The sequence below is a fragment of the Lytechinus variegatus genome, chromosome 17 (genome assembly GCF_018143015.1).
Source record: "Lytechinus variegatus isolate NC3 chromosome 17, Lvar_3.0, whole genome shotgun sequence".
Classification (NCBI taxonomy): domain Eukaryota; kingdom Metazoa; phylum Echinodermata; class Echinoidea; order Temnopleuroida; family Toxopneustidae; genus Lytechinus; species Lytechinus variegatus.
This window is the reverse complement of record NC_054756.1, coordinates 27,624,392-27,649,883: the sequence shown is the minus strand read 5'-3', so window position 1 is coordinate 27,649,883 and position 25,492 is coordinate 27,624,392. Positions and strand designations below refer to the sequence as shown.

At 36.1% G+C, this 25,492-nt stretch overlaps 1 protein-coding gene across 1 annotated transcript in view; it reads right to left on the bottom strand.

The window, feature by feature from the left end:
* The window catches only part of LOC121430607, a 73,981-nt gene that overhangs the window by 22,417 nt on the left and 26,072 nt on the right, over nucleotides 1-25,492 (bottom strand). Inside the window, exons 4-18 of the mRNA XM_041627924.1 lie at nucleotides 17,131-17,201; nucleotides 16,511-16,570; nucleotides 12,570-12,699; nucleotides 11,166-11,378; nucleotides 10,525-10,711; nucleotides 9,353-9,424; nucleotides 7,047-7,070; nucleotides 6,681-6,737; nucleotides 5,081-5,179; nucleotides 4,586-4,630; nucleotides 3,151-3,213; nucleotides 2,080-2,124; nucleotides 1,731-1,796; nucleotides 1,241-1,324; nucleotides 360-413 (exon numbers count right to left, since the gene is read on the bottom strand). Coding sequence (XP_041483858.1) covers nucleotides 360-413; nucleotides 1,241-1,324; nucleotides 1,731-1,796; nucleotides 2,080-2,124; nucleotides 3,151-3,213; nucleotides 4,586-4,630; nucleotides 5,081-5,179; nucleotides 6,681-6,737; nucleotides 7,047-7,070; nucleotides 9,353-9,424; nucleotides 10,525-10,711; nucleotides 11,166-11,378; nucleotides 12,570-12,699; nucleotides 16,511-16,570; nucleotides 17,131-17,201 — 1,270 coding nt within the window. The remainder of the gene's footprint in view (nucleotides 1-359; nucleotides 414-1,240; nucleotides 1,325-1,730; nucleotides 1,797-2,079; nucleotides 2,125-3,150; nucleotides 3,214-4,585; nucleotides 4,631-5,080; nucleotides 5,180-6,680; nucleotides 6,738-7,046; nucleotides 7,071-9,352; nucleotides 9,425-10,524; nucleotides 10,712-11,165; nucleotides 11,379-12,569; nucleotides 12,700-16,510; nucleotides 16,571-17,130; nucleotides 17,202-25,492) is intronic.

Genomic DNA, 25,492 nt, shown 5'->3' with positions numbered 1-25,492 from the left:
TAATAATAAATAACAATAACAATGATAACTATAATAATGATAATAATAATGATGATATTGATGATGATGATAATGATGATGATGATACGGCAAAAATTCCAAAATGCGTAAAAGAAACGTTTCGTTTTTTAAAAATAATATTTTCAGTTACCAAATGTCATAGTACTTTCCGATGGTATTTAAAACATGTATTTGCATTTTTTAATTGGTTTTCTTTTCAATTTCTCAAAGGAGGGGGTATGCATCAACATATTCATTGCAGGGGAGTGGGGGGGGGGTGATCGTCGCCTCCCTGCTTGTAAGTATGACTTATAATGAATGTTTTCTTCAACAATCTGCACCTTATATTAGAATCATACCTTTGGTCCCTCAACACCTCTGTAGCCATATTCTCCACGAGTTCCTTTCTCTCCCTATGAAAAAAACACCCAGATCAAAACAGATATGAAAAGGTGTAATGTAAGATAACTGTTTTTTTTTAAATCACCATAGAAATAATACGATGAATATACATGATGTCACAATATCAACTTATCAACACAAAAATACATATTTATGATATTCACATACATAACTAGAGAAAAAGGAGAATGATACAATAAAAGGATGGAATGAGGAATGCTGCTTAAAAACAAATTTTGTCGAGGCAGTGATCCTATGACTAAATATTAAAAGAATTAAAAGCAATGATATTTTTAATTATATTTTTTTTCTTTTTTAATGTTCACGTGTTTTTTTTTATTTCCAGTCATATCGGATTCCTATGTTCACAATTAATTTGAAACCAAATTAAACAAGAAGAAGGTTAAAACAATTCTTTCCATAAAGTGTAAGATCAACATTCATGAAATGAATAGAGAAAAGAAAAACTACCAGTATGCACTTTCAAATTGAAATTATGAATAGTTGGAATATCCGTGAACAAACCCTGCTGAAAAGAATATATCGTTACACAGCGTGAACACATTGTGTTCACACTGTGGTCTATGAAGAAATATTATTCTCACTGTTTAAATGCTCAAATCCAACAGTGTGAAGATATTTCACACTGTGGACACCTCAACAGTGTGACTGTTCACAGCATGTTCACATGGTCGACTAGAATTGTAAATATGTGACTCACACTGTTTAAATGCCTAATTTTAAGTGTGAAGGTGTATTCACATTGTGTCCCACACTGTGAATACACTGTGGTACACACTGTATTCTTTCAAGTAGGAAATAACGGCTGAATACATACCTTGACACCGTCGATACCCGGTAATCCCCGCGGACCAGGTTCGCCCTGTAGGCCCGGTATACTAACGACAATATCGATCAATTGCTGTTGGGGAAATAGAGAAAAGCAGAGAGTTAAAATTCAATTTCGATTTAAATTTGAATTTAGATTTGAATTTGAATATGAATTCTAATATGAATTTGAATATGAAACCGAATTTTGATTTGATTTGAAAATTAATTTGGATTTGAATATGAATTGGGATTTAAATTTGATTTGAATTACGTTTGGATTTGAAAATAAATTTGAATTCGGGTTTGAATTTGGGTTTGAATTTGAATTTTATTTTGGATTTGGAATTAATTTCCAATTTCAACTTTAATATAAATTTCAATTTCAATGTTTCCATAAAGTGATGTAGCAAACCGTTGAAAAATTCCCTAATTCACGCGACCAATGATTCCAATACTAATAGCCAGACCCACTTTGTCCCATCACATGACCATCTTACCTCTCTTGTGGGCGTATCTCCAGGTCGTCCTTGATCGCCCTGTGGGCCGGGATAACCACGTGGTCCCTATGGAGAGATATGATTGGATAAAAACATTATCCTCATCTGTCACTCTACTCATTCATAACTGTATGAAAAATTACTTAATTAGATTCTTTTTTCCTCATTATAGCATGAAGAAAGAGAACAGTGAACATAGGAACCAGAAAGTGTTGACACAATTTTGACATTTTCGGCTTCCCAAAATTTTAACCGGACATCAGAATAGCGACCCTTTATTTTTTTCATCATTTTTTTTAACTTTAGACTACCGTATATAGGGTCTTAAGAGCATATCCTACACACTCACCTGTTCACCTGGAACGCCCGGCAAACCTGGTAGTCCATTGGGTCCCTGGCAGAGGAAAAACAGATTTAGATCATATCGTCACAAACAATTCATAATTCATCCTAAAAATTAGACCACGTTACAAACATTAATCAGTTATCCTAATTATTCGACCACGTGACAAACATTCATTAATTATTCTAATAGTTAGACCTGTGATAAACAATGCATCAGTTATCCTAATAATTACACCACGTGACAAACAATTCATCAATAATCCTAAATAATTAGACCACGTGATAAACAATCAATCAGTAATCCTAATAATGGAAACCACGTGACAAGTGTTAAGAAAATGTAATCAGTTATCCTAAAATCATACCACATGGCAAACAATTCATCACCTTTCCTAATAATTAGACCAAGTGACAATTAATCAGTTAACCTAATAATCAAATCACGTGACAAATAATGCATCAGTTATCCTCATATCAAGACCACGTGACAAATAATTCATCGGTTATCCTAAAATTTAGAACGCGTGATGTGGCATTAAAAACGCGAGACATAATGCATCACTCTAATTGGCCAAAATTGTATCATATCTTTTTCTTGTTTGAACTTTAGATCCCAGTATATATGTTTATGATTTTAATAGAATTTTATTACGAGTTTTTGATGTGATTAAATAATAATTTCGAATTCGTTGACAATTTTTATTTCTATTTGAACTTAAACCCATTATCAACACTTTTATATGACAGCATCAGGGGAGAAGTCTTTTTATTTGGAAGAGCACTGGAAAACTTTAAACAGGAAAGTGCAAATGCTGTGGATTTGCATGGAGATGTGTATTTAATCCATAGTGGCTCCCGTGATACAAAGAAAGCGAAGAAAAGAAAATTCTCACTCTAACAGCTAACATGAATGGACAAGTAAGTACTTTGAAATATAAACAATCATAATAGTTCTTTCGATCACACACACACCAACAAAAAAAGAAAATTGAAAACCATACTTTGAATGGCGACTCAATAACACTTTGGCCAGCATTTTCTAGTCAGCCTAAAAAAAATGGGCTGTAAAGTTTACCATTTCTCCTTTAGGTCCAGCTCTTCCTGGGTCACCGTTGAGCCCGCCAGGTCCCGGAGATCCCTGATAAAAGAAAAAAAAAAGGAATGAGAGTATTAATATGTGACTTGCCACTCCACCCCCCCCCCAAAAAAAAAAAATAATAATAGTAGTAGTAATAATTCCCCTAAAAAGATTTTTGGAGTATTTTACGAGTTTTAAAATGCATCTCCTTCAAAATGATACTGTCGTAGGTCTTATAGGCCTATATTGAAATATAAAATAAATTCGATTGTATAATACTACTAATAAAGTGAAAACAACGTTCGAGGTTTGGGATCTATTTAAGCATGAGATGTGCAGGCTTGGTGAGCCTTCCAAGAAGTCCAGAAAAGTGGTATCAAAGAATAAGAATAATTATTTCAGATAAGCTAATTTTATAATTTCTACTACTTGAAGACCAAATTACTATTTTGGCTATTCAAAGAGAACATTCCCTGGCGACTCATTGATGGTATAGGGGTGGCGGGTAACACGTTTTACTGCTGGAGTCCGGTGCTAACTAGTGCTCTGGAGTTAATGCTGGTGTTAGTGTTGGCAGCGTTGGCATATACTACACCAGACTGATGAACACAACTCCAACACCACTCACACTAGTCTGTATTAGTACGTATTATACAATCGAATTCATTATATGTCAATACAGGCAAAAAAGGGCTACGGAACGGAATCGTAAGTGCGTGAGTGCGTGTCTGTTGAGGAGGATGAACATGCCATAAAACACTATCAGATGTTAATTTTACCTTTCTGTACAAGTTTACTGCAACAATTGAGGGAGGGGCTGAATCCCGTCATGCCCCCCCCCCCCAAGTTAAGCTGGATTATTCGACAATGTATCGTATCTTTGTAGCTACTTCTCAGACGGTCTCTACGACGCAGAGAATCTATTCTCTAAAGCCCTCATAACAATGCAGTCTTTGTCGAAAACCTGTGAATAAAAAAAGCAGTGTCGTCCCCAACTCTTGACAGACGACACTAATTGCATTTTTTTTGTTGGGTTCGAATCGTAAGACGATATGCTGCTCCGGCTCTCAACCTTTCGTCAATGACCTCTAATCCATATAGCCCCAGAAAGCGGGGATGCTGTAGCACCCTCAAAATTATCTTGTGGATACTTTTTCTGAACCAATTTACCTCCATTTTCTAGGCTTTTTATTTCATTTTTATTTGTTTTACTTTTCAAAATTTACATCTGCACCCCCAGTCGAAAAATCGTTCCCAGGGCCCTGTCCATTGTGATAAAACGGGCCTTTTCAATATATTCTTAATGTTGCAGAAAGCGTCTGCGAATTGGATGCTAAAATACACCATTGACAGTCACCCTTCATCATGGTCATGCAAAAGCATAGTCATCAAGCTGAATAACATATTCGTTTAAATTCTGATGACAACTTACCCTTGGACCTTGGATGCCTACTGGACCAATAGGACCTGGTTGCCCCTAGCAAAAAAAAAACACAAACAAATAATATTTAAAGATAATGAGTACAATAAAGATGGAGGTTTGCATATTCCAGATTTAAATTATTGATATTTTAGGTGATTAAAATCTTGCTTTCGATGAGGAATATATCTCTTTTTATTATTCATTCTTTATCCAAGTATCCCTGTCCCTCCCCCGCCCTTGCCCCATCCTCATCCACTCTACGCCCCCCACCCCACCCCTGTCCTCTCTGTCAGTCTGTCTCTCTTTCCATCGTCTCTCCTTGAGTCACAGATTACGTTATTAGTTTTCTTATCAAATTGGCAACAAATACCCTTTCAATTAAATTTTGTATACCTCTCATAACCATGATAACCAAAGCTTCCTTCATAAATCACGCCTTACCGTTACTAAACAATATATATAGCATGAATATGAACTTGATGACATCATGCATGCTTTACTTACCCTATATCCTTCACTTCCCTTCTCTCCCTTCGGCCCGGTTGACCCGATGCGGCCCGGGATACCGGGACGTCCCAACTGACCCGCTGGTCCAGGCAAACCCTAAATAAAAACCAAACAAGGATAAAATAAAATGAAATAATAGACAAGGTTAAGAAAACAGGAATATCGCGGATACCCTACCATTAGAAATAGTGAATCCTTTTTTCAAACCTCCCATGAAAAAAAGGAAAGAAAAATAAGCTCATATTTCCACGGAATGTTTTAAAGTGCTTTCTACTTGACGAGATACTTAATTGGGGCCGGCCATCCCAAAACCAACAACTGAACACTAAGTCGCCCAATATATAATTTGTCAAAGTTGATTAACAATAGCCCTCAGAAGTACTTGTTTGAATGCAGTTGAAATTCAGTGAGGGCTTAAAAAACATGTTTTGATGTTCAGGGTTCACCGCAAACTCGGTGAAAATTCTGCCAAACAGCCCATTATATCTTTTCTTTTATTTAACTAACTTGACAACATCATTTATTTACAGTATGAAAAAGAATAGTTATTCTTTACGAGAAACTAATTTTTTCAGACCAAATTATTATTTTTCCTATTTTTAAGGAGAACTATGGAAGTATGGTCACATTTTACTTTGCCATGTCAACATAGAAGCTTTATTATTTCGATGTGGTGATATACGTTATCTTTCCAAGTCGACTTATTAAACGTTGTCGTCATTATCTATAACGAATCTCGCAATAACGACACATTGTTTTTATAAGTGGACTTATACAAAATCCTTTATCTCGCCATGTCGACGTACATACATTTTGTTAAAAGTCGATTCGCCATGGGTATCGTGTGTCGTCACTACGGCTATTACTTTGAATTCAGAAGATATCGCACCACACAATGTCGACAGAATAACAATATAAAATGTCTCGCCAGGTAGATGTAACTTATTTTCTTTTTCCATATTAACTAAAATTATTTGTAGTGTCGAACTATTCACGACCTTTTAAAAAAAATCCTCGGACAAATTTCATCCCTTAAACATGGATTTGCAAAATGATATTGGGAATCGTTTTTTAGTATGTTCCTTCTTAAAACACCGGAAATAAAATCAGCTTGGAAGCTTAAAACTTAAAAGAATTCAATAAAAAAGAACAAAATCCCTAATAACCACTGGCGGATCGGGGGGGGGGGAGTACAGCCGGCCCATCCCCCCCCCCCTCTTTGAGAAGTTTTTTTTTGCTTGCCATTTTTTTCTTCGGAAAAATGTGTTCTCCCCCTTTTGGAAAATCCTGGATCCGACCCTGGTAATATCAATAGCAAATATGCTATAAGGTAGCAACTGCTGTTATAGAAAATGTTATTCATTTTATTTATTCATTCATTCATTCATTTTTTAATTATTCATTTACTCATTTATTTATCTATTTATTATTCATTGATTGATTAATTAATTTGTTTATTCATCCATTCATTTTATTTATTTAATTATTTATCAATTTATTTATTAATAATCTATTTTTTATTTATTCATTCATCATTTTTTTTACTCATCATTTTTTTTGGTATTTATTAAGTGCAAGAAAAATGTGAAACATTTACCGGATCACCCTGTCGTCCTGGTGGTCCTTCTGGGCAGGTCACAGAGCAAGTTTTAGGCTAGATTATTGAAAGCAAAAGAAGTCCACGTGAGAAAATTGGGACAGTTAAACAGGAATATGTAAAAATGACTGATTGAATGATTTAACATAACATGTATTTCATTTTAAATTTTCAAGAACAATTTAAATACCAGAGTAAGGCAGGACCTACCACCTATCCCTGCTGGAATATAAAATGGTGACACATCGTTAACTCCTAGACACACAAGTCTTGATTAAATCGTAAAATTAGGGATTAGCACATTGCAAGACAAGATGTAAAACAAAGTGGCCATAACTTATTTAACAGAATATAGCCTAAACATACCTCTTCTGTCGCCTGAGGTCCTTGCTGTTGAGTAAAAAAAGTCAAAATGACAGTTTTGATGATTATTGTATTGGTAACAACAAATGAACAGGTAGGACACAGCAATCATAGTACATGTCACACCTACAAAACCGATCCCAAACAGACCGGATAGTATGCCATCCGAATAAATTAATATATATTTGATCGTTCAGGAGTCGGTTACGTTGGTGTTACTGTGGCACACGCATTGGAAAGTGGGCTTGATTTAATTCATTTCATTTTGCATTTCGCAATAAACTGTTTCATTTTCACATTTGAAAATATCAGATTTGATTTGATTTGATCTAGTTTTCTTCTGCATAACAATATAACATGGTAATAAGAATGTAACAAAGACATCATGACAATAAATCATAAATATATATCATTGAACGTAAAACCACTTGCGGAGGACGGACTATAATTGTACGTAGAAATGCATGAAAATATGACAAACCGGAACATGTTTAAATCATAAAATCATATTCGATGAGGATAATGACTACGAATAATTAAAATATCAACACTTGATTGTGCAAAAACAAAATAAATTTATTTCATTTATTGATTCCCGTTTCACAGTTGTACACGATATGATAAACAAAACATAACTGGGCTAAATTTATTCCAAGAAATAATATGAGTAATCATAATTATAATCATCAGTTGATTCTTATAATCAACAGTAAACGGAATAGGTTGCCAAAAACATAGCCTGTGTGAAGGCAAGTCCTTAAACTTATTGTTTATTACGCAACCTTCATAAGATAAAGGAGCATGGATAATTATAAATCGTCAGATAGTCATATCTTATTACTAGTTTTAATATAGGCCTATATACAGTGCGTATCAAAAAAAATTAACACTTTGAAAAAATCCTGTAAAATTATAAATTTGTAATATCCTGAAGATTTTTCCACATTTTAACATTGGTATAGATCTATTTAAGCAAATGACGATATAACTGTCGAAAAATAATTCCGCTTGAGTGAGCACCACTTACTTTTTAAAATTTAGTGAAAAATGATTTGCGCAGAACTTTGAAATAGTTAAGCAAATAAAAGCAGACCTTAATCGTGAAGAACACGTGGAATTTAGCTAGTAAAATTGATTTGAAGATATCTTTTACCTTTTAACTTGTTTCCATGCCCAAAACACTTCGAAGAGTGCATTGCGCCCAACCCCACTCCCCACACACCGAGGCAATCGAGACGATATTTGATTTACACTGAGCTGCGATTTACATGAAATGGCTAAGGCTTGATTTTACTTTTGTAAATCATTGTCAATCTTGGGAAAAGTGTGGAGAAACAAATATTAAATGAAAAATGAAATTTAAACCCACTTAAATGATAAAAACTCAGTGAAAAAATGCTGGAGATGTCTGATATAAACTTTTGTTCAGATTCAGTTATGTCCTCAGATCCAGCTGGCACAAAAAGGGTAAAGGTTGTGCTTACTAAATGTTGAAATTTCAATTTGGGTGCAAAATTGTTACAAAATGCTTGAATGTATCCGTTTTATTTCAATTGAATAAAAGTGCAAGAGAAATGTATGAGAAATGTTTCGCAGGGTAAGTTTGATTTTGCCCTTTCCCTTGACAAAGCGTGAAAACGAGCATTTCTGCGCAAACAAATTTCTGCGAGCTTTACAAAAATGGACAGTGCTCACTCAAGTGTTGCATTCTGTCAAACTTTTTACTTTCATTAGATAGATGAGACCAAAACCCAAGATTATATGTGAAAATATTACCCACATGTTGTATATTTTTGAATTCCCAGGGCTTTTTCAAAGTGTAAACTTTTTTTGATACGCACTGTATATGGAAGGGTTGCCATCAGAAGCAATGTGTATCAAAAATTGCTTAAATTATAGCAAAGCGATTTAAAATAAACTGATTTATCCCTCAAATCATGGAAAAGTCCACGAATAAATGTAATGATAATGATAAATATGATTTCCAAGGCGCCAAATCCATTTTAATCTAAGTGATCGAGGCGCACAGGTGAAAAGAGAGAAACAAACATCAAATTATACAGTAAGTCTTCATTTATACTTTAAATGCTTTCTTTAGTGGAGTTGGTATCACAGAATCAAGATTAGAGGCCCAACAAGAACCAAAGCTCTTTCCCCCATTTAGTATTCCATTTTGGAATTTAAAAAAATCGTGAGTTTTGGGAGCGTACAGATCGAGATTGGGTATATCTGTAATTTTGTATTGTTGGGAAAAACTAATAAAAAATTCATGACATGTCAAAAAAAATAGGGACAAATTCTTATCTTACCGATATTTCTGAGCAATGGTCACGAGTTGGGAAGGTGCGGTCGCAATGAATAATCATCCATTGTAGAATAAACTAAAGATGGAAATAGAAAAGGAATGATGGAGAGAGAGGATGAGAAGGAGAAGAAAAAGAAGAAGGAGAAGAAGAAGAAGAAAAAGAAGGAGGAGAAGAAGAATAATAAGAATAAGGGGAAGAAGGAGGAGGAGAAGAATAAGAATGATAAGAAGCAGAAAAAAATAAGAAAAATAAGAAGGAGGAGAAGACGAATGAAAATAAGGAGGAGAAGAAGAAAAAGGAGAGGAAGAACAAGAAGAAAAAGAAGGAGGAGGAGGAGGAGAAGACGAATGAAAATAAGGAGAAGGAGAAGAAGAAAAAGGAGAGGAAGAACAAGAAAAAAAAGAAGGAGGAGGAGAAGGAAGGGGAGAAGAAAAAGAAATTTGAGGAGGTAGATAATAAACTGATATCAAAATTTACTTTCACGTGAATAGCTTTTAACGACACTTATATTTATATTTACTACAAACAATACTAAAACTAAATTTGACTAAACATGTTCGTGGCCATACACAGGGTTATTTCCTTGGGGGCTTGACGCATAAAACTTTCGAAGAGACTCGAGGGAGCCAAGCGACAGAGCTCGTCATGTTGGCTCTATTGCTTTTTCCAAAGTCAAATTAAAGACTTTCGTGCACACTTTTGGTGAATTTTGTGAATATTTATCAGTAAAGGATAATAAGTTTTCAAAACCTCGCCCCCACTGTGTACGGGTTCGTATATCATGTGCATGGCTAAAATAAACTCATGAACATGTAAATAGCGAAAGCCTATAATTTTATGATTACACAGTGTAACAAAGTCTCTTTGCTAGCAATGTCATCTTCAAGTGTGTATACTATTCATTCCATCAGAGCGTTCCTCAGCTGTCGTGCCGTTTATTCCCTAATCCCCCTTAAGAGCCACAGGAAATATTATTTATTTTTATGGGAATAAGTCGTTCATCCACAAGGGAGAATCTTCTTTTTGCTTGAATATATGAAATTTAACGTGAACAAAATGAACTCCAGGTTTTAGGCAAACCCTCTTTTTTTTGGGGGGGGGGCCTTCTCAATTTTTCCTAGGGAAAATATGCCCCCTTGTAAACTCTGGATCCGCCCCTGTTCATATGTTCTTACCTGCACTGGTCCCCCTCCGTTGCTGAACTTTCTCCCGATGAGGGTTTCTCCTAAGGTATCGACTTGACCCCTGGGACTCAACTGGACTGACCCGATAGACAGACAGTCTACGAATAGATCGAGTCGATTCTTACTGATGGCCATGTGGAGTTTGTGCCAGTTCCTATCGAACAGCATCATGGCGTTGCTGTTAAGCGATCAAAGAGAAATTAACGTAAGTCCAGTTGCACAGATAAATTAAATATATGTGGTGGGTGTTTCATAAAGCTGTTCGTAAGATACGAATGACTTTACGCAGGACTGGTGATCCTTTCTTGTGCTATGTGATATCCCTATGTAATTGAGTTATGACCTAAGAACATGTTCCAGTCATGCGTAAAGTCGTTCGTAACTTTACGAACAGCTTTATTAAACACTCACCTGGGTTATACATGTAAATGTCATAACTTTCATTATATTAATGTAAGAATGGAAGGGTGGGTGAAAGAAAAAAAAGACATCTGCTCAGAGCGAACGTGCTCGAGTTGGCCTAGCTCATTTACATAGATGAATTGAAAATACATGTATAATGTGGTACAAATGTCATAGTTTTCATCTAATTAATGTTGGATTCGATGGGTGAAAGAAAAAAAAGCACCTACTCGAAGCGGACATTCTCGAGTTGACCTAGCTCATTTACATAGATGAATTGAAGGGCTTTCTCCTCTCCCATCAACCTGATGCCAATTTGCGGAGTGCCAGCTCTGTCACGGATCAGCCATAACCACCAATCCTCGTCATCTCCTGTTCGATCAGTCAGTTTGAAGGTGGATACGAATGAAAACTCGTCTGGGAGACCTTGTTGAAACTGGTTACTAACAACAACGAGAAACAATTGTTTTTTTTGTTTATTTATTTATCCATTTATTTAGATACTTATTTAGATACTTATTTACTGAGCATGCTGAGTTAAAATATTTCTTTATTCCAAAGAAAAGGAGTGTAAAAACGATAAACAGAGTAAAAATGTGGAAAAGTTACAATCAAAACCAGGTCAATGCTGCAAGGCAGGTTGTAATAGACATAAAAACTGATATTGCAAAAAAAAGAACACTAAATTGTTTTTTAAATGGGGTGTCAGAACTGACACTAATTGGCTTCTCATGTTAAAGTCATCTTTAAGAGAATGAACATCAAGAAGAAATAATAGGGGAGCTTTTACATCGCGACACAAAACGGATTCAAGAACACAGTAAAATTATTGAGAATGAGTGTAAAATGACAAAGAATAGCTGGGAGGTATTTGTTGAGAACTGGTGAACCAGGACAGCAGTTTCGTCCGAAGGTTCAGAGCTGACGAAAACTGCATATATGTCGTGTGTCCAGAGCCCTGGACGAAACTGCTGTTTTGATTCTCCAATTTTTGACAAAGACTTCTTGGTTGCTCTTTGTCAAGACAGGCAGTTGACAATACATTTTCTATGCTCTTAAATCCGTTGTACTTCGCAGTGCGAAAATTTTAATGAATCGAAAGGATTTGGTCACTGCGGCTCAGTGGAGGAGCACCCGTCTCATGTACAGCATGTCGAGGGTTCGATCCCCTGCCGAGAAATACCAAAGACTTCCAAAAACTGGGACTTTTTTGTACAGATTGGAGAAGGGTTATAACAACATTCATGTATTATAATTTACGTAGAGCCCGCTGGAAGATATGCCAATAGCTAAAATGGGTAGCTTCGGTAAATGAGATCCATCGAGTCGTTCTCGACTCCTAGTGACCCAATGGACAAACTGTTTCCATGCTGTTTTATCCTGTGAAAGCATTCTCAGTTCTCCCAGTTTCTTTTGTGGTTCCTACTAGCCATCTTTTGCTTTGTCTTTCTCTTCTACTTATGCCTTGTACCTTCCCATGCATGAAGTCCTGCTCGATGTCTTTTGATCTGATATTGTCTCCAAAGTAGCTCAGTCTTTTGCTTTTAAAACCATAACCGCAAGAAGTATCATAATAATCTTTTATTCTTAATCATACAATACTTGTTATCATAGTGGAATACGTAATACTCTACCTTGTAGGTTCTCTGATATCATGGTTCTTGAGAAGTCTATATGCCCTCTGCACATCGTCTGATCCAGACACTACTCTAACCCCTTGAACAGTGGACGAGTCCAATTCAAACATTCGAATTATATCCCAACCTGTATCGGAATAAGGAAAGGACCGTTCAAACTTGACGGAAATTGGAGTTTCAAATGTGACGCGATATGGAAGTTTTCAATTGTGACGTAGGGTTTTATTTTTTTTGTGGGGGGGGGGGTAAATGTGACAATTGTTAGGGGGTTTCAACTGCAACGAGGTTTGGATGTTTTAAGTTGTGACAAAATCTAATTTGCCAGGTTTGATAAAGGTGAGGAACCCAATTTACTGTTGGCTCTTCTTCCCAGTCCCTATACATTAAGGAAATATACATGACAGGTTAAAAATAATAAATTAAACAAATAAATAAGTGCAAGTTAGTAAGTAACTGCAGAAGATGAATGAAAGATTGATTCAATAAATGAATGAATTCATGAATCGAATTAATGAACTGATAAGTCGATACTTTACCTATCAATCCTTCTACAGATAATGTATTTCAATGACTAATTCAATTTAGATATAATCTAAGAAATTGTTGAAAACATTCGCAAGAAAAAGAAGAAAAAAAGGAGCTGATAGATAAAACTTCGTCCAGATTGTAAATAGTGCAGGGGCCCGTTGTAGAAAGAGTTGCGTTTAAACGCAAGTCAAAAAATCAACCGCAATTCCAAAATACGCGCTGTTGATTGGTTGAAAATCAAGTTGCGCATGATTTTTAGAGTTGCGTTTGATTGCAACTCTTTCTGCAACGGGGCCCAGGAACCGGTATTTTCCAAGTGAACCTTCTTGCATATTATACAAGCGAAATCTGTAAATTCGAGAAAGTGATGTTCTTTCAGCGCGCGTGGTGGATAGTGATGTGTGAGTGTATGTGAGGGGCGGGGACGGGAGGGAGGGGGGTGGAGCACACAGCATCAGGGACAAAACATGGCATTCACAAAAGGTTTCTTTTCCACGATGCATGACAGAATCAATAACGTAATATGACAAAGAAAAGGTGGGAGGTCTTTGTCGATAATTGGTGAAACGGGAATCGCATTTTCGTCCTAAGTTTCGGACCTGACAAAAATTTGCGAATATGTCCAAGACGAAACTGCTGGCTTTTTTTATTCAACAATTTTCGACAAAGACTTCTTGGATGTTCTTTGTCAAGAAGGGCATTTAACAGTACATCTTAAATATTCTTGAATCCATCGTGCGTCGTGGAGCGAAAATTCCTCTGTGACCTCAAACTGCGCACAGTAGGTATGCACAGGTGAGGAAGGTTCACTTGCAGTAAAGCTGTGAATTATGTGATCTGTAACGCCCCGGTCTCACTAGTGAGACGAACCCCATGACAGACCGAATGTTTCACTTTATCCTCAATGACATACCATCAGCCGGTTAGGTATCGGTTTCGTTGGTGTGACTGGGGTCAGCGAGACCCTAATTTTAGGTATTCATTTTTCGCGTGTGTTACAATTCCTCTACCGTCCACATCCTACACGGATCTCAAAACTGTTTTATTTGAATGTTTATGGATAATAATCACAATAATGAAACAAATGAAAACAAAAACAAAAATACTTACATGATTAAACATAGCAACACTATGTACAAAAATTATGAAGACAGATACGGAACCCAAGAAATTAAGCATCAAATCTCTCTTTTTTTTAAGGAATAGTAGTTCTTCTTCGACAATTGAACTCTTTTTATACATTTAACGCGAGCTTATAATTCAACATTATTAGGGATTTAGTTTTTAGATTTACCAAGTCGAACATGGTATTTGAAAGCAAGGACAAATAAAAGTTAAAATTTGTCGCCTTGAATAAAACTATTTGTACCGAAGGAGAAATAATGACATTCGAATGTTGTGTTTGGTTATTATTAATAAAAAGTTAAACCCATGCAATTTTAACCAGGCAGTGGAAGGTCACAGAGAATATGTTTTAAGTGGTCCCTTGGAAACAATGGACAGTTTGGAGATTCATGTGTATTAATTGTTAAATGTAAATGCCAGTTTTGGTAACGATATCAAAATGAGTTCATACAGAATCCAATTAAATGACCACCAAAGTGTCTGTTTCTATGAATAAAACATATGTGCCAAAGGATTCTGGAAGAAATCGTGTAATTGCTAAGAAATCAGCAAATAAGCACAGGATTCGGGTAAAGCGTCGTGCCCGACATTCAAAGCAATGATTATACACTGTCCCACGTGCGCTTATCTGTGTTGGTGATCTTCTGTGTGAACATTTTTTAGTGTAGATTTCAAGATTTCACAAAGTTCAATTTATGTAACTGTACCAGATCTAGATCCTCGATGATATGCTGACGATTAAGCCTTGTTTTACAGACTTCCTCATGAAATCAGTGATTACTGCAATTACTGGCATTTCTCTTTAAATCAGAATTCATACGGAAGTTACCGATGGCATTCCACTAGGAATAGTTTAGCATCTACCTCGTTCCGTCTGTTGTGCGATTCGTTACGAACGCTGCGATTGGCCTTTCGTAACTAATCGCAAATTTTTTTAGACCATTGAAACAAATTCAGGCTGAGAGACTTATTTTGGAATAGGCATAAGATGGATGTGTAGAGTGTGTGAAATAGATGCGTGTGGAATAGCTCAGCGAATGTGATCGAGTGATGTCAATTTGTTTGGAGTGAGTGAGGTTAATGCGTGGGGTAGGCCGGTGCGGGGAAGGTGATTCGAGAGTAATGAAGGGGTGTAATGAGCAGGGAGTGGGTTGGAGTTGGTTTGGAGTGGGTGTGAACTGGGTTTGGGGTATATGTTGTTTCGAGTGGGTGTGGAATAGGTGTTTAGTGAGTAGATGCGAAGTGGGAATGCAGAAGGTGTTTAGTGAATATGGCTTGGATGTGGAGTAGGTGTTATAAGAGTATTGAGTCGGTGTGGAGTAGGTGTTTAGTGAGTATCGAGTGGGTGTGTGTGGAGTGAGTGTGTGTGGAGTTGGTGTTTAGTGTGTATCCAGTGGGTGTGGAGTTGGAGTGGGTGGGTGTGGAGTGAGTGCGTGCGTGTGCAGTGGGTGTGTAATTGGTGTTAAGTGAGTATCAAGTCGTTTTGGAGTTGGAGTGGGTGTGTGTAGAGGAAGCGTTTGTGGATTTGGTGTTTAGTGAGTATCGAGTGGGTGTGGAGTTGGAGTGGGTAGGTGTAGAGTGAGTGTGTGTGTGTGTGGAGTGGGTGTAGAGTTGGTATTTAGTGAGTATCCAGTAGGTGTGGAGTTGGAGTGTGTGGCGTAGGTGTTTAGTGAGTATCAAATGGGTGTGGAGTCGGAGTGGGTAGGTGTGGAGTGAGTGTGGAATAGGTGTTTAGTGAGTGGGTGTGGAGGGAGGGCGTTTGCAGTGGGTGTGGATGGGTGTACAGTGATTTTTTTGTGGAGTTGCATGTTTAGTGTGTATCGAGTGAGTGTAGAGTTGGAGTGGGTGTGGGTGGGTGTACAGTGAGTGTTTGTGGAGTTAGTGTTTAATGAGTACAAATGGGTGTGGAGTTGGAGTGTGTGCATGTGGAGTAGGTGTTTAGTGAGTATCAAATGGGTGTGGAGTTGGAGTGAGTGTGGAATAGGTGTTTAGTGAGTCGGTGTGGAGTTGGAGAGGATGTAAGTGGGTGTAGAGTGAGTGTTTGTGGAGTGGGTGTGGGTTGGCGTAGAGTAAAAAAAGTGTGTGGAGTCGGTGTGGAGTAGGTGTTTAGTGGGTGGGTGTTGAGGGAGGGCGTGTACAGTTTTTGTGGAGTTGGTGTTTAGTGAGTATCGAGTGGGTGTGGAGTTGGAGTGGGTGTAGAGTGAGTGTGTGTTGTGTGGAGTGGGGTGTAGAGTTGGTATTTAATGAGTATCGACTGGGTAATGATAAATGAAATATTTTCTCACCAGGCAAATCGTTTTCTTCTAACCGGATGTCTCCAGGGCATTCCACAGTTTCCATTAATTCTTTTGTAGAAAAGAAAAACAAACAATACATGAACAATAAAACAGTGGCCATTATATGGTTTCAATTTGAGTTTGACTATATTCATTTTCTGCTGTCCGTCGAAAAAGCAATTTTCATATAAAAAAATTGAGGAACTAAATATCTCAAATGGAAAAAAAATCAACGCAGATCGCGGAATGTATTTACGAATATGCAGTACCGTTGAAGAAACATTTCTGATAAATGAATATACCTACTTTGTGTTGATATGTTGCTATAAAATCTCTATAATTTTCGTTTCCTATAAACAAACGTGAGTTGAATATAGGTCATTATTATATTTCTTAATATCAAATGCCAATTGAATATAGAAAATCACAAGATATTTTTTTTAAAGTTAATGATCAGTTACGTCATTTTAATTGATTTATTCTGAATAATTTACAAATGAATATGAAGACAATTCCGCGTCTTAAACATTATGTGAGATGAATGTTTAATTATGTTTCTTGACATAAAAAACTGATTAAATAAAGAAAATCACAGTAAGATTTTGTAAAGAAAGATAATGATTACTTACGTGCTTTTATTTGATTAATCCTAAATAATGTACAAATGAATATGAAGACGATCCCGCGTCTAAAGCTGCACCTAGAAGGGAAGAAAAGAAGTGAAATATAGCAAATGGTCACGGTCATTTAGGGGGGTCAAACCCCTGTTGGAAGGAACAGTGTTATGCTCAAATTCAACAGTGTGAAGATATTTTCATATTATGGACACCTCGAAAATGTTACTGTTCATAGTGTGTTCACATGGTCGACTGTGTAAATATGGGATTCACACTGTTGAAATGCTCGAATTTAATAGTGTGAAGGTAAGTTCACATTGTGTACCACACTGTCAACACACTGTGGAACACTGTGATATTTCCGCTAGGGAAGGGAACTGCAATGATGACAATGGTACAGTCATACCAACGAAACTAACTCCAAACCGTCCGACGATATCTCAACGGATTTAGCGTAATACAATCGGTCTGGAGTCAGTTTCGCAGATGTAACTGTGACATAATATTAAGTTCCCTACCGGAAAGGACACAGTGTCCCACAATGTTTGCCACAGTGTGTTCCGTGTCAGTGTGGAACACAACGTAAAATCACCCTTCACACTGTTGACTATGAGCATTCAAACAGCATGAATCACATTTTCACGTAGTCGACCATGTGAACACGCTGTGAACAATCACACTGTCGATGTATCCACAGTGTGAACATGTCTGCACATTGTTGAATTTTGAGAATTTTAACAGTGTGAATAATGTGTTCACATCGTACACTTTGTGAAGACACTGTGATCACACTGTGTAATACTATGTTCTTTCCAGCAGGGCTTGATCGAAAGAAACAATAAAAATGAAAATATGGCCCTATGATATAATAAAACAGTTTATATGAACTAAAGTTAAACATTCACATTTTCATTTAAAACAAAAAACAACAGTTTGACGATTTGCTGCAAGACAAATTATTTTGGTCTCAACCTTTGCAACTTCTATACGCTAGTCTCGTGATTTTTGATCGAGAACTTTGCGAGCCTCAAACTATTTCAAGTTATCATTCACCTTCTTGTATTTTGAAAGGTAATACCATGTCAAGTCCTAGCACTGGTGAGTCAGTAACTCTTTGTTGATGTAGCTTTAGACCTTACAAATACAAATTGTCATTTTGGAAGACTGAAACTTTGACTGGGACCTGCAGATCTTCCAGACGAGTTGTTCAAGAGATCGAAGATGGTGTGTTTACAGGTGCAAATCTGTCCTCTAAATTACTTGTGAAAGACACTTCTAGGGCAACAACATTCACTCTTTCAAGATTTATTTGCAAAGGGCTGTAAGAAGGGTTTCGAGCTTTTTAATGATGATGATGATGTTTTTTTTTTTTTTTTTTTTTTTTTTTGGGGGGGGGGGGGTAACTCGTGACGTCTTGCTGACTGGAAAGCTGGTTTGGAAAGTTTGTTGATACAAACCGTTGTTTTTAATATTGAATTTATGTTAGCGTTGAGGTTGCAACTACTTGGGATATAACCTAGCTTTTATTGAAGTTTCGAAGTTAAAATATCTCGCCGAGGTTTACAGATAGTAAAATAAAGTTGTCATAATTGTAGGGAAAAAACACGAAGATTTCAAATTGAGAAATAAGCTAATAGACTTATCTTTTTCATTGTCACACGAGGGCCCTTTGACAGGTTTGGTAAATGATCTCTCTGCATTGAGTATATACTTTTATAAAGTGCATGACAAGCTTCGCCTGTGTTTGTTTTGATATTCGAGAAACATGCTGTAGCGGAGACTAGCCCGGGGTCATATATACACGCACCCCCGCTGGTTACACTATGTTCACTGAAATATTTGTGCTTGCTCGTGCAATTTTCCTAAGCAGTATCCGTACAAGACAATGTGTTATGAACTTGTTCATAATCACATTTAATATCTTGTAAATATTACAGGAAGCTAGGTGGATGAAGGCGTTCGAAAGCGTTACGAAGAATTCTCGCTCTTTTGGCGTTATGGGTGATTTTTCTCTCTCTTTCTCTTCAGAAAAGTAATGAAAACGTATTATGTCACAGAATAACATTCCACGTTGTTTTATTTTAATTGTGTTTCATAAATTGTTTCTACATTTGCAGGAAATTAATATATGTTTTAACATTTGATAAAAATGTTTGATTTACATTATCATTTATTTGTATATAAGTCATTGTGTGATAAAATGATATTTTCAAAATATATATCGAGGGATAAGTGAAGAAAACAGCACTGACAGTCTTAATATTGCGATTTACTTAAGATCGAATTCAACTGACAATCGAAAGAGGTCGTAAAACCATAAATACGTATGCGATACTCATACAATGTATCCCAGCTTAAAGCTTATGATAAAGCACCTCTGTATGTCTTCACTGTGTACTTATTCGGGTTATATTTTTATAACCCCATATTGTGAGATTGTGATCATCATAAATAAATGAATAAATAACAAATTTAAAATGCTCAAACAGTGTGAAGATATTTTCACACTGTGGACTCTTCGACCGTGTGACTGTTCATAGCAAGGTCACGTGGTTGACTATGAAAATATGTTATTCACACACATTGTGTAGACATAACAGATGTGGTGTACATTTTCTCATGAATTATTAGGCAAATAAAACTACACCTTTTGAATTTTAGTGATGTTACATTAACTTGCAGGCGATTATCCCTAATTATCACAGAAATTGTTAAACAGAACAAATGGTTATAACGGCAAGGATCTCATCATAATGGAACTACATACCATGTATACGACTATAACAGAGCTCAGCATTTCATCAAAATGAGAATAGTACGAAAAGGACTCTCGATAGTCGATTTGTTTTTTTTTAATTGAATATCCTGTAATGTTCCTTTTCCTAAAGAAAGACGAGCAATGTTTTAACAGAAAAAAACATGCCCCCATGCACCAATGAATTCTTAACTATTACGTCATTGTGCAAATTGGTTCATATTAATGTTATTGTATGATGGCCAATACATAACCATTGACCAAATTGATCAAATTCAAGGAAAAGAGATTCGATAACAAAGACATTTCTTCTGCTCTTAGGCGTTCTGAGCATCGGGAACTCACATGAAAAATAAAAAAGGCCCAAATTTACAACCTTGAGGTACTCTTACATATAGAGAACGTAAGTATGACATAGTTTTATAAATCATTTGCCCATTTCTATTCGAGTGGGACGTGAATGTGTTCTTTATCTTTAACTAATATCACGAATACACTGACAATACCTGATTTGCATTGGGAAAAGAAAATCGTTAAACTTATGACATTTTCTTTCAGATTAACATGCAGATTGTTCTTTTATTTTATAAATAAATTTTACGAAGGAAACGCGTTGCCTCTCCTCAGTATGTGAATCCTAGTCGTATTCCTATCTTTGTCATCGTGACCTGCTGGAGATCACTGGCGTTTTCTTTTTTCTTCCAGACACTTCCAGATCCCTTTGACATCTTGGTGACCTTGAAGTCTGAAAGTTGGACACTCCAATTTCCTATTAACCTTAAATCAATCTTTAATCTAAGGCAAGCAGTGTGCAGGTCATCCTTAATAACCAACTGCAGTGCTTGTGGTTTCCATTTCTGAGGAAAATCCACAAGGTTTCTTTAAAGATTTACATCTCCTATCGTCTTCATTCACTTTAAGACCACATTCACATGTGTCTTATGATTGTAAAACCAAATACATCTTCACATGCATCGTTTGATTTTAAACCGTGGATACAGCCTCATGTGGTTTAGCATTCAAAACTTGCCGCTCTTGGCAAATTATCAGATGCTTGACAATAGATTAGTGGAATTCTATGCCTCCTTCATTGGAATATTCCAAATTATTTTCAAAATACGAAATTCACAAAAAAATGCAAAATAGAATATTAAACATAGTTATATTACAATGATTCAACCATTGAAATTTCAAATTCATCATTACGTTGTCCAGTCCATCGTGGGAACTTTTCATGTCAGTATGAAATGAAATATATACGTAGATTACAAGTGGTTGCAGTAATATTGGGAAATTAAGATATAAAGGGATAGCAACAGACCGGCACTGTGTTCTGTCTCTCATTGACTGTGTGTTATAAATAGCTAGTCATATAAATTGGCCTATATTTTTGTTTTTATAGGGATAATAAAATATTTTTCTAGAGTGCTTTATTTGTTACTTTGTAACATACTTATTGCGATATGAGTGTGCTATTATTCAAATGGGCCTGTATTACTACACTGCTCAAAATATTGCATGATGGGTAATGAACCTTGTCAGATATGAGTAGTTTGAGGACTTGTGGTGGCGCTATGTATTTAGGCTACTGGTTCGTTTGCCCTTTAACACGGAGAATATTTTGGAACAAATTGGAACAATTTCTTAAAACATTGTGTCTTATTCTTCTACAATTATAGAACATGTGGGAAACAATATTTGATCTGTGTCGCAACTGTGTTTGAAAGTACTCACATTATTTGAAAACATGAAAGGGTTTGGGGAAATATTTGTTACTCAACCAGCAGTTACAGAGATATCTGTTGATATATTTTATTACTTCGTTTAATAGCATGATCGCTATAGACTGAAATAGATTTGCAGCAATGATGCAAATATCATACAATATTCATAATCAGACTAATTAAACTTAATTGTTTTGTTTACCAAGCATAATGATAATTGTGGGTTCTATCTTCCAAATTGTTCTTTCTTCTTCTAAACACTATGGCCTGTATTCTGAAGTCAGACCATGATCTAACTGTGCTAAAATTATGGGAAGCCAAAAGTGTCAAAAGTTGTATGTTTCTTATGATTACTGTGCTCTTTCCTGATTCATCGATGGTGAAGACAATCGTCTATTTATACTCCCTAGACCATTATGAATGATTTGAGAGCCAAAATGAGCTAAAATGTGATATCTCTACTGTCAGTGATTAATGTAACAATTTGCTATCCATACTTAAACCACGACTTTAAACCTGAGTTTGAGGGTTAAACCCGACTTCAGAATACGGGCCTATATCTTCATGCGATGCCTCCTGTAACCCCCAACCAACCGCTAAGATTCCTGATTGAAAATTCTCCCGAGCATGTCCCAAATATTACTTAGCATTATTATATTTTTTTTTGTCTGGAGCTAATCTTATAAGAAACTGGTGGGGAATAATATCGTAATGATGAATAATATAAAGATTGCTGCTGATTTCTGAGTGGTTCAAGGCTGTGGGGTTGTCTTCGATTCGAAAGGGACCTTGAATCACTGAACGAGGCCATCTAATATTGTAGAGATGATGATTCATAAGTTCATCGAAACTAGATCTTTCTGTGAGGCCCAAGGACCATGTAACCTTTTTTTTTTCATTTTTGAACATTAATTCATATAAGTCAAATTAAGAAAAAAAAATCCTAATAATTGATAATATGTACATTAATAGCAAGATTACAACCCCATTAAACCACTGAGAGGCGTTTCACCCCCCCCCCCCAGAAAACAACAACAACAAAGTCAGAATACATGGAATAGTAAATATAAACGATTTAATCTAATCCATTCCGATTTCGATTCTGCGATGCGTACTGTGGTGACGTCATAGACGATAAACTCTGATACTGGTAACAACTGAACATAACAAGCATGTTCACATAATTGAACAGATCTTACCGATATTCATGAAAATTAAAAAAAATATTATGTAACTGAGTATTGAGCAAATGAAGATCAGAAAAATACCGAAAGTTGCCCGTCCGTTTGTCGTGTAGTCCCATATGTTTCTTCCTATAGGAAACCTGAATTATCTCAATGAAACTTTCTAGTTCTAAATAAGCATTCTGGATTGCGATAGACACCTTAGAATTGCTTCCTACCATTTCATATCTAAATGAGATTTCTATACCAGCACTGCATGTACAGCTCAGTGAAATGGTCTGGTGTATATTTCGGTTTATACCGACAAATAAGCTACCCGAATGTCTACAATTGACATTATGATAGAGGACCTGCAATTTGAGACAATCCGTCCCATGAGCCCTCCTCACACAATTAAAACGCTGTTTATTGCACGCTTTTTACTACAATATTAACTTCATAATATTTTTTTTTTGTTTTATATGTTCTATGAAGGAAGGGGGTACTTATCCGCATTGAGATGCATTTAATTATAGAATGTTGTCCTTTTATCATTTTTGTGTCGTTTGTTTTGGTTTCATTTCAAATACTTAGATAATATGACTTTCAAGCACACGTTGTTAAGTTTTCCCCAACATTTTCTACAATGAATATTATTGTCACGATTTGTTTTCAATTTTAGCCAATTGATATGAAGATATTACTCTCAGGATTTCACTAAATTTTTGACATTTTTACACCTGAGATTTAAGAGCACAAAAGGTGTGCGACACCTCGCACAGACCTGCCAATTTCGCTGCTGCTCAAGCTAATTACGACTCCCGTCTAGTTAACAGTAAGGGGCCGCGCAGGTGCGCACCTCAGCTAAATGCAATAATCGAACTCTCGCCGGGAAAAGGGCGAATAATCATTGCTAGGATTAACATGTGAAGTAAAAAACAAAAACTTCATATTATAAAAGAGAATAAGCTTATGGGCGAGGCAGCATAGATGCCCATAATATAAATGTGTCATGTTTCGGAAAGGGTGTGAATAATTAATTCATATTATAAAAGAGAATAAGCTTATGGGCGAGGCAGCATAGATGCCCATAATATAAATTATGTGTCATGTTTCGGAAAGGGTGTGAATAATTAATGAAAGATGACGTTACATTTTTTGACACACCCAATGATCTCCATCACACCCGCTTATTTGTACCATTCATTCACACGTTACACTCTTTAAAATGTTGGGCAACATAATGTCCACACAACAATTGGTCAAAACTTTATCCAATTCTGGGTAGTTTTTAACCAGAAATTTGTGCTTTGGGTGAAAATTACACAGTATTGGTTGAAAACTACCCAGAGTTGGATAATTTTTAAAACCAGTTGTTGTGTGGACAGTATGTTGCCCAACATTTTAAGAGCGAATACATGTAACACTGTTACTTCGTGTATTTTACACTGAAATTTGGATTAACATCCATTTCCTTCTGACACAGTTTAAACACTTTGCACAGTGAATATGCTTTGACAGACATGCTGGGAAAACCGTTGCAAAAGGTACATGAATATCGAAGGGGTTTGCTACCTTGGTGCCGGTTAAAAATGGCAGAGGTAAAAATGGCAGAGGTAAAAATGGTAGAGGTAAAAATGGCAAAGGTGAAAATGCCAGAGGTAAAAATGGCAAAGGTAAAAATGGCAAAGGTAAAAATTATTATTACCTCTGCCATTTTTACCTTTGCCATTTTACCTCTGCCATTTTTACCTCTGCCAGTTTTACCTTTGCCATTTATACCTTTGCAATTTTTACCTCTGCCATTTTTACCTTTGCCATTTTTACCTCTGACATTTTTACCTCTGACATTTTTACCTTTGCCATTTTTACCTCTGACATTTTTACCTCTGCCATTTTTACCTTTGCCATTTTTACCTCTTACATTTTTACCTCTGCCAGTTTTACCTTTGCCATTTTTACCTTTGCAATTTTTACCTCTGCCATTTTTACCTTTGCCATTTTACCTCTGCCATTTTTACCTCTGCCAGTTTTACCTTTGCCATTTTTACCTCTGACATTTTTACCTCTGCCATTTTTACCTTTGCCATTTTTACCTCTGACATTTTTAACTCTGACATTTTTACCTTTGCCATTTTTACCTCTGACATTTTTACCTCTACCATTTTTACCTTTGCCATTTTTACCTCTGACATTTTTACCTCTGCCAGTTTTACCTTTGCCATTTTTACCTCTGACATTTTTACCTCTGACATTTTTACCTTTGCCATTTTTACCTCTGACATTTTTACCTCTGACATTTTTACCTCTGCCATTTTTACCTCTGCCATTTTTAACCGGCACCAAGGTAGCAAACCCCTTCGATATTCATGTACCTTTTTCAACGGTTTTCCCAGCATGTCTGTCAAAGCATATTTACTGTGCAAAGTGTTTAAACTGTGTCAGAAGGAAATGGATGTTAATCCAAATTTCAGTGTAAAATACACATATTCATTGTATACAAAATATGACAAAATTTAACAAAACCAAGATTAATAAATGTTACCTTCTATTTGTTCTACCTTTAGAGAATAGCAATGCTTGTGAGCTACAACTTTTACGGATTTCAGTGAACATGATTAATACATTATATAATCAATCAATATTTTCCAATTCATATGCAAGCAAGATATTAAGAAATATGGTGAATCATATAGCGTGATAACAAAAACACAGGTCGCTTAATTTCTCTT